This window comes from Phalacrocorax aristotelis, chromosome 6, assembly GCF_949628215.1.
Source record: "Phalacrocorax aristotelis chromosome 6, bGulAri2.1, whole genome shotgun sequence".
NCBI classification, from domain to species: Eukaryota; Metazoa; Chordata; class Aves; order Suliformes; family Phalacrocoracidae; genus Phalacrocorax; species Phalacrocorax aristotelis.
The window spans coordinates 14,355,582-14,365,109 of NC_134281.1; the positions used below are offsets into that span (position 1 = coordinate 14,355,582).

General features: G+C 48.2%; 1 protein-coding gene across 1 annotated transcript; it reads right to left on the bottom strand.

The window, feature by feature from the left end:
- Window positions 1–280: 280 nt before the first annotated feature.
- On the bottom strand, window positions 281–9,458 carry UQCRC1 (ubiquinol-cytochrome c reductase core protein 1). Its single transcript, XM_075096051.1, has 13 exons — window positions 9,311–9,458; window positions 8,766–8,906; window positions 8,197–8,283; window positions 7,070–7,199; window positions 6,063–6,261; window positions 5,387–5,466; window positions 5,127–5,242; window positions 4,572–4,715; window positions 3,672–3,832; window positions 2,559–2,644; window positions 1,968–2,056; window positions 1,353–1,428; window positions 281–520 (listed from the first exon to the last, which is right to left on the bottom strand). The coding sequence occupies exons 1-13, from the start codon at window positions 9,380–9,382 to the stop codon at window positions 456–458; spliced, it is 1,446 nt and encodes a 481-aa protein (XP_074952152.1). The 5' UTR covers window positions 9,383–9,458; the 3' UTR covers window positions 281–455.
- Between the last annotated feature and the right edge of the window lie 70 nt (window positions 9,459–9,528).

The following is a 9,528-nucleotide window of genomic DNA, read 5'->3' on the forward strand; positions in this document are numbered from 1 at the left end:
ATTGACCGTGCTACTGCCCACACAAAAGGGCACAGTGGAAGTCGCTAGAGCTACCCTGGCAGCCTCATACCAGTGGAAAGTCTTCCTTCCACCAGCCTGAAGACAAGGCCTCTGAACCAGGACACTGCCAGCTCAGGACAGAGGCGGCACGGGCTGCAGACATACACACAGACAAGATTCTAGCATGAGCCCTGTGAAATCAAGATTGATAGGTCCAATATCTCACCAATTTGCCAATATTAACGATGTCTACATACATGACCCAGCAAGAGACAGTTGATTCCCAGCAGAACCAACTCCATATAGGACATTTATTTTTACTTTTATACATTGAACACTGAGAAGACAGCCATTTTGATGGGAGTCATTTTGCCCCTGGTGCACAAGACTTTCTGAGCCAGAGGGAACCTGTCACAGTCCAAAGCTTCACTATTTCCAACCTGCAGGGACATGTCCTAGAAACGGATCCAGTACATGGCACTGCGTATACGGTTGTAATCCAGAAGTTGTTCGATGGGACCTGAGTGAACAGAACAAAAGTTAGTCACTGGAGACACAGTTAAAATCCCTGCACAGTTTCCCATGGTCTTAAAGCAGATGGTGGTAGAGCAGACTGCTCACAATCCAGAGCAGTTATGCACAAAACTAGACAACTACAGCTCAAACCTGCAGACACCACATCCTGAGAGAGAAACTTGTTTCCTCAAACTAAGTTTTCTTGCACTGCTCCACAATGCTCAGTACAGCTCCACATACAGATATGAAATACAGGGAGCTACCAAGTCACAGAGATTTTGGCTAGTTCATTCCAACTTCCTGTTCAAAAACTCTTTCCCTTTCCAAGCTTCTCTGCTTTGAAGGGCAGAGGAAACAGCTGCATGGAGGAGGGGAATCCACAACACACAAGAAGGAGGCAGCAGAGCAGATCTGAGCTGCTCAGGCAGGTTTGCCCTTGGCCAGACAGACATGCCAGAGCAGCACAAGAGAATCGGGTCCCTTCACTTCCCTTGCATAAACCACCATGACCCCAGGGCAAGGATACCTGGCAGATGCCGCTGGGCCCGCACCCAGCTATGGGACTCCCAAACTTAGTCACAGCTCCACAGCAAGTAGAGAGGTGGAAGAACAGCCAGCAGCTCACTGCCACTGCATCTCCATCACCTGCAGGTTTGCTCTCCTGGCAAATGTGCCTTGGCACATCTAATGTGCAGAGGTAGGATACCAGCAAAGAACCAGAGTGGTTAGGAGGCCAGAACAGCCACGCACAAAGTGCCTGCAGCTCACTTCCACTCAGCTCTTGACCCCTTTCTGGTTTTTGAGCTACCAGGTACTTATTGCCACATACTACTTACCAACTGCTGCAATTGCCGGGCATTTGTCATAAATGTATTTACTGCAGACCTCTCTCACCATCCGTGCATCAACAGCCTAATAAATATCAAACAAGCAATTAATGACCCTTCTAGCAGACCTGCATTTCTCAGAGTTGGAAGTCACTGTTGCCATTACATATCAGGATCATTAAAAAGATAGCCAGATCCTTGGGGGCCATCTGCACCAACTGTACAGCTCTTGTCTGCAGGGATAGCTAATGTTCTACACGGCGCATTTTTGTGAGGGTACAGAAGACATGACAGTCCAAAATCTGAAGCCCTCCAAGGGGTATGGTGGCTGCAGAATTACACAAACTAGATGCTGGCCACCTCTAGGAAAACTGCTAAAGGAATTTCAAGTTGAGCTGTTAATGCAGGCATATGCCCTCTTTCCAGGATGGACTGAATCCAGCCACAGGGACACACAACCTGTGCCAGAGATTTTGACATTTATATGAGTGATGTGTGCTGACCACCTGTACTCCAGACAGCTTGACTAAGGGATTAGTAAGTCTCATGTTACTGCAGCAAACTAAGGCCAGAAAATGCTGACAACCACCATGTTTGGTTACCCCAACCAAAACAGATACGTACAGCGATCCTGGCATCCCATTCCTCCAGAGGGATACGGCGTCCATAGTTTAAGAGATGGCTTCCAATATTCTCACACACTGGTGTAGTACCTAGATGTTGAAGATATCACATGGTCAGCGCAGCAGAAAGCCTTCCAGAATTGCATAGCCTGATTATCAGTAAAAGCAGACAGAAGCAACTCTAGACATTAAAGCAGCTTCTAATGAAGTACCAGTTGCAGTTACCACCCTAAGCAGCTCTGGCAGGAGTTAAGCAATATAAAAAAAGATTGCTTCATCAGTCTCGAAAGTGTTACAGCTGAAGCAGACCAGTTTGAGGGTCTCAGCTCTAACTTCTCCAAGCAACATGTTATTCACCCTCAGCAACAGAATGACTAGAAGTTTACAGAGTCACAGCTAGCCTGGAGCAGAGCAGGCTGGGGTCAGCTGCTTTGACAACATGGCAGAAGGAATGCAGAGCAGAAGAAAGGAAGTTTTGCCCAGTGCCTGCCAGTAGTACTGCAGTGTCTAACAGAGCTCTCACTCCCTGGAGAGACATAAGCGGTAACCCTCTGAAAGCTGCACAGTGGTCAATCCATAAACCAGAACATACCATCCAGTTGCGCCACCATGGCATTTCGGAGATAGTTCTTGGCTCTCTTCACCTCTGACTCTGTGGTACTAGTGCACAGACGCATCCTGGAGAGGAGATGGAAAGACCACTAAAGCTCTTAAAGATGTTTGTCTGCTCAGACAGAAGTGATTTCCGCCCTTTTCCAAGCCTCTGCAAAAATAATCTATTATCAACATTACTTGTCTTGCAGGCTTGAGATTCATTCTTCATCGCTGCATAGTAGCTAAGAACTGGGGAGCACTGAACAGCAGGAGGCAAGAGAAAGAGCTCAAGCTTACAGGCAGGGTATATCAGCCCACAGGTTACACACTCTGTTACACTCACAAAGGTCCAAGCAGCCCTGGTGCCAGCTCTAGCTTGCCCATCAGGCACAGTAGCAAACAGTCTGTGGTATGCTATCACAAGAGAAGGCAGGCATGTCAGCTATTCCCACACATGGCAAGCTGCTATGGAAACTGATGCTAAAAGAGCAAGACAGTTCTACAGAGTCTGTTTGGACTCCAGCTGCTAAATCCCTTCCTCCCCTGCCAACTGCAACATCTCTAGGGCAAGGACTAACTCCGTCTGCTCCATACACAGCACAGCTTGGCTCTGAATCTCAGATGCAGCCTTGAACCATTACTGGGATATACATGTATACAATAAGATGGAAGGACGGAAGGCCTCCAAACACTGGCATGACTCTAGCAGCAGGGCATTTATCAGCCACAACACAACAGGCAGGAACTCTGCCTGCTTTGCTCAAGTTTAACAAGACTTGAGATATGGAGATAAGTCTCTTGGGCACCTGGGAAAGCCTTGTCTCTAAGGAATGATCTCACTTGTATATAAAAAAAACCAAAGCCTCAGTGCTAATACTTGGAAGCACAAACAAAAGACCCAAAGAACCCTAAGGGATTAAAATAGCTCCTCAAAAACCACATCCGAGGACATTTACAGAAACCACTTACAGGATCTCTTAACCAGAATGCAAGTTACGGAGAATTCACACAGGGACACAGCTCTCTGAAGACCTATTACACTGCCCACCAGCTCAGTGTCCCATGAGAGGCTCAGATCTTAAACAGGAACTTTTGCCAAAGTTGTACTTACCACTCCCGCTGAGCACAATACAGCATATCATCTATAGACAGAGGATCAGAAACAAAATGGAAACCAAACAGGCCCGTATCAGAGTAAGAAGTGTTGAACGTCTGGAAACTGTGGCAGAGATTATGCTCGACAGCAAGCGTAGCCAGCCTGCTGGACTGATTCTGTAAATAAGGAGATACCATCAGCCATTTCAGTCTTACAGCTTCCTCACAGCTCAAATTCTTTCCAACTGAGCTGTTTTCACAAAGACCACAGACAAGACAGCGTGGAACACTGCTGAATGAGAGCTTAATTTAGGCCCTTCATGTGGTCAACAGATGAGATTCACTGGTGGAAAAGCCTCAGACAATGGCCTAAGAGTCCATCCAGAAAAACCATTTCCTTTCCCAGCTGCACATGAGGAGCTGGTATGCATACCACCACACGAGTGGGAGAATATGGGAAGTGCGAGGTCTCCCAGTAGCAGGGGGTTAGCACATTTATACAGGCCAGATTTCAGACGAGAATGGATGTAACATTGGGATTTTAAACAAGTTCCACCTGCTTTGCAGTTTTAAGACAAGCTTGCATCAGGAAACTGTAGACTGCTCTGTTCTGCTTCCATCACCACCCCACTTAGTGGTTAGTTCAGGATGGTAGGAATAAACTGCTGAAAATTCATCAGCTAAACCTCTTTCAAAGTTAGCAGAGAAGGCTCAGTTCATCTCCCAGCATCACCTCTGAAGAAGTGTCCTGGAATAGAAGTGTAACCAAGGCTATTCTACTTTCCAGACTCCTGACCACTTTGCAGTTGGAAGCTAAACACAACAGCCTTCCATAAAGCACAATCACCCAAGGTCTCCATAGCATTTCATATTATAAGGCTCCAGACTCTCCCTATCACACTCACAAGCCTCTTACCTTACCACCTCCAAACGTGCGGTCGTAGCGTCCAATGATAGCATTAGCCACATTGAGGACAACGTTATCTGGATCGGCCCATCCTGGCCCCTCCACAGCAAGAGCAATATGGGCAACAGGCAGAGCATCATCTCTGGCACGGATCTAGAAAACCATCAGGGAGCAGGGGAGAACGGCATAAGCGCTGTGGCTTTGTCTGCAGCCTGCTGCAATGCCAGGTTGACAAACTAGAGGACTTTGTATTACCCCAGCAAAATGAAACAGTCTCAGGCACTACTGCACAGAAACCAGCCGTTCCGGTATGAGTTTTCCAGCAGATGATGTAAGCAACAGCTTCACTTTCCCAATACATTTAGGTCCTATCTAAAACCCAACATGTTGTGGCAATAAGTCCTGAGAACAGATCATGGGGGCACTACCAAGATGCTGCATCATCAATCTCTCTGAGCTACATGAACAGATTTTTTTCTCTCTCAGAAGCAGCTGTAACTGAGTTCACATTCATTCAACAGTGGCAACAGCTGCTTGTTTCGCCTGGGACCAGAACAACTTTACCTCACTCCCTGTGAAGCGACAGGGCGGGACAACAGGCACAGCATCCTCTTTGTATGTAAAAGGAACTCCACTGAAGTGTTGCCTAGCTACATCTACCAGCTCTTTGTGGGAAAAGCCTGGCAACAGGAAAGAGAGATTTGTAGTCTCAAACACCTTGATTTGACAAAATAATCTGATATTACATTAGAGATGTATGATGGGTTTGATCGCCAGCCTGAGAACAGCCAGGCTTCCCAGAGTCACGAGGATCTAGAATTTACCTCCAGCAGCTGCCAGGACCATACGAGGTGCCTTGAAGTGAGTATCAACATATGAAATGAGATCTGCTCGAGTCAGATGCCTAGAAAGAACACAGAGACCGAGTACATCAGCATCTCTGATTTGGAGGGATGAGAGGCTTAGGAGAAGCAAGTTCACAGTGCAGAGACAGCAGTGACATTGTTCTCTTAGCTGTAGGGTAACAATATTTTCTAGAAGCAAAATTGCACTGTCTGCGCTTTCCCTGTGCTCTAAATCCAGAGCACAGAGAACCAAAAACAGTGGCCAAGATGGAGAGTTACAGACTTCAATACAGACTAGAGAGTACTGACCCTGGTCACCAAGCTACCAGTACCCTAACAGGTGTGAATGCTCAAGGCCACTGCTTTAATGATCACCCCTAGCTCTTATTTCTCTAACAAGTATGGGAGAACTTTCAACTTGGCCCTACCAATCTCATATCTTGTGTGAGGGGGATTCTAGAGAAAAATGTGTGCAGCATTGTTTTCACTAGCACCAATGGGGAAAACAGTCAAAACACAATGAGGAGGCCACGGGCACAGATCATGTGCATATATAGACTGTTTCCTTGTGCAGTCACCACTACTGAGAAGCAGCAGTCGTGCACCCCAAGGACTGAGCCCACGGGCTGTGTACCACATTCAGCCTGTTACTCACTTGATGTTCTCTGTGGTCCCCTCGACAGTGCGGGCCAGTGCAGTCCCCTGGAATGCAGTGGCATGAAGGTAATCAAAGGTAACATCCGTCAAGTTGCTGTCGATTTCCTTCAACTCCTGAAGGATAACGCCACGCTCCTTCTCAATCTGAGACTCCTCTAGGGCACAGTTCTGCACAATGTCAGCCAGAAGCTCTACAACTACAACACATTTCCAATGTTAGCAGTCCTGCTGCCTGACTGCTACCCAGTGTAGCTGAAAAGAGAAAAGACACACAGGCAGCAGAGGCACTGCAAGAGGAATGAGCAACAAACCATGCTGGGGGGGTGATGCAACATAAGAGAGATGAGTATGACCCACTCCCACAGCATCAGAGAGGGACAAACAACACTGTTTTTACTCGAAGCCTCCAAGTCAGCTTGCCAAGCATCACTGCCAGCAGAAAGCAGGCAACAACTGCAGGTGCTGAAGCATGTCACAAGCAGAGTACTGTTGCAGAAACACACTGAAAACTTACGGAGAGCTTGCAACATCTACAGCATAGCTCACATCTACAGTAGGGCCCATAGCTCTGACTCAAGTCACTGCCTCTGGACAAAATGGACCCAAAGAGGAGTCTGCACATGGTAGTACAAAGCACAAGCAACACCTGCAAGAGCTACGCTGAGCACTCCTGACACAGCAGCTGTCACTGACTTCAGTTTCTCAGCTCCAAAGACAACAACAGACTACTGAATCCCCCGTCTCCCTCCTGGCAATATAGCGCAGCCTGACATAACAAGCATTTTGCAAAATTGGTTTTAGGAACATGGGAACTTGCAGCCTTGAAGTACCATATCATGGCACTGTTCTCTTCAACTACCAACTAGAACCTCCAATTTACCACACAGCTATAACTTCATTCCCTGGTCTGTTGTTAGAAATGTTGCTAGCGGGACAGAAACACAAGCACATGCGCTTGCTTCATCCTTAACCTCCAAATCAGACTTTGCCCACTGGTCATCCTACCTTTGGGCATGTCCTTCGACAAGGCTTTTATGTAATAGGCAGTCTGCTCCCGCGAGGTGTACCCATTCAGGTGAGCGCCCATACTCTCCACTTCCTTCTCAAAGGCAGCACAAGGACGCTTCTTTGTGCCCTGAAGAAAACAGATAAACACAACTACTAAATGAACACACTTCCCTCTTGGGCAGAGCTAAAGCAAGGAAAACAGCAATAAAGACCTAAACCAATAAAACCTGTGGTGATTCATAAAAGCCAAGAGCAAGTGCAGAAAGCAACAGATTTAAAACTTGGCTTGTTTACTCTAGTTAAAGGATGGTTGAGGTGTATTTTGAAAGGTCAGTAAAAACCTAGCAGAGAAGGAGAAGACCTACACTAAGAGACAACAGTGGCTGCAGATCACATCAGTGGAAGTAAACCAAGAACAAGTCTAAACCAAAAATAAGCAGGCTTCTAGCTATCCAAGCAGCAATATTCAGAAGCAGCCAGAATAGGAGCAGAAAACTACTTCTAATACAGAGCTCATCTCTTAAGGAGCAAGCCAGATGCTGCAGTTGCATGTGATAGCATAGGCTGAACTGGAGTCAGCAAGTCCCAAGCTTAGATGCCTCCTGCCCTAGGGCTGTTCAGCAGACACATTATTATTAAAGAGCTTTAGCCTCTAAACTTTGCTAGTCCACTAAGAAAACCGAAGGAAAATAAATGGCTACAGCAAATGCTGCTTTGAGCTCTGCCGGCTAACCTGAAGAAACATGCTTCATAACATGGTCCGATATGTGCGCTATGCAGTGGCCAGGATGGTCAAGAATTGCAACCACAGCATCAGAGACTCAGTCTCGCTTGTTACTTACAACTTCTTTTTCCTCTAAGACAGGAAATACCAACTAGTAAATAAGAGTTGCCTTGATTTGTGCATGATTGCAATCTGCCACATATTAAAACAAAGATCACCATATAGGCTAGGCGCCTTTTGAAGTTTATTTTTATACTATGTGCTGTCTCTGGGACTCAGATGACCTGACTTGCACTGTCTTTTAACAGCTACAGCCTCTGAAGCAAAAACACAACATGTAAGTGAACATTTAGAATAGCTCTCCATGCAGTCCTGTGCCAAACTTCGCATACTTCCTTACCTTAAAGGCCAGATGTTCCAGGAAGTAACCAGCACCGTTGTTGTTCTCATTTTCGTGGCGGCTCCCCACCCCAATCCACACACCCACCTAACAGCAAAAGCATCAAGTACACATATTAGAAAAGAAAACAAACTGCATGCTCAAGCCTCATGCCACAAATATAACAGCTGGGACAAGAAGTCTCCTTCACAGACATTGCACTAGTAGCACCAACATAAGAACAAGCACCATCAGCTATTTCCCATACACATTTTGGCTTTTTATCCAGCAGCTTCGCAAAAGCCTTTGCTAGTTTTGCCAGCGATATAACTACTACCGGCTACTTACTGCTTACACAAAAGCTGTAAGGCTGAGAACACTCACAGAGCACAAAAGCTTGACTACAGACTTATACAAAGCCAGGTTAGGCCTTCTACTGCTACATGAATCCCACTGGTTAACAAGGAGAAGCAGTAGGGTCTCTGCCAAAATATTTGGTTCAAATAGGGGTTTGTCACTTCTGGAAGACCAGCTACAGACTAGGCACGGCTGACTGTTTCAAGTATGCTCTTAGGCTATCTTAAACATACCGTACATGTAGGCTGATTGGACTCCTCTGAAGCTACACGGAGACCATTGTCCAGAGTGGTGACTTGGGTCTCAGGGATATTATGGAGTGTCTGGGCATAGGTGGCAGCACCTCGGTTCCTTGTCAAAGTCAATAAAGCTGCCTAAATAAAAAATAAATAAATCACCCCTAACTAGCAGCTCGCCCCTGCAGGGCAGACCACAGGCTGCTGAAAAACCCCAGCGAGGAGCTCCGCGAACCGGTGCGACCCGGCACCGGGCCGTAGGAGAGCAGAGAGCGGTACCCGGCAAGCCCCACGAAGGGACGCAGGCCGCCGCTGGCCCCCGCCGGGCCCCACCCCACCCAACCCCACCCCGCTCTAGTGGCGGGGGCTTCCCACGGCGACCGCCACCCGCCCGCACCGGCCGCGGTGTCCCCGTGACCTTCCCGGCCGGCCGGCGGTGTGGGCCTGGCAGTCCTGCTACACCGCAGGGCCTCCCGCTCCCCTGACCGGCTTCCCCCCGGCCCACCTCGGCGCCTCCCCCGCCGCCGGCCGCAGTAACTCACGGAGGGGCGAGGGCCCCGCAGCAGGGCCCGCCCAACTACACTCCCCGCCCGGCACACAGAAGAAGCCGCCATCTTGTCCTACCGCCGCCGCCGGCCGAGCTGCAGCGCACCTGCGCAGGAAGGCGGGGCTTGTGGGCGGTGGAGGCGCATGCGCACGAAGCCTGGCGACGTCGGTGGGTCGGAGATGCGCATGCGCACGAAGAGAGGGCGAGGGCGGA

Coding starts and splice junctions, on each gene's coding strand:
- UQCRC1 (XM_075096051.1), bottom strand. CDS start 9,382: ATGGCGGCTTCTTCTGTGTGCCGGGCGGGGAGTGTAGTTGGGCGGGCC. Junction 8,284..8,765: donor CCAATCAGCCTACATGTACG/GTATGTTTAAGA, acceptor TTTTGCTGTTAG/GTGGGTGTGTGGATTGGGGT. Junction 1,429..1,967: donor AATGGGATGCCAGGATCGCT/GTACGTATCTGT, acceptor GATATTTATTAG/GCTGTTGATGCACGGATGGT.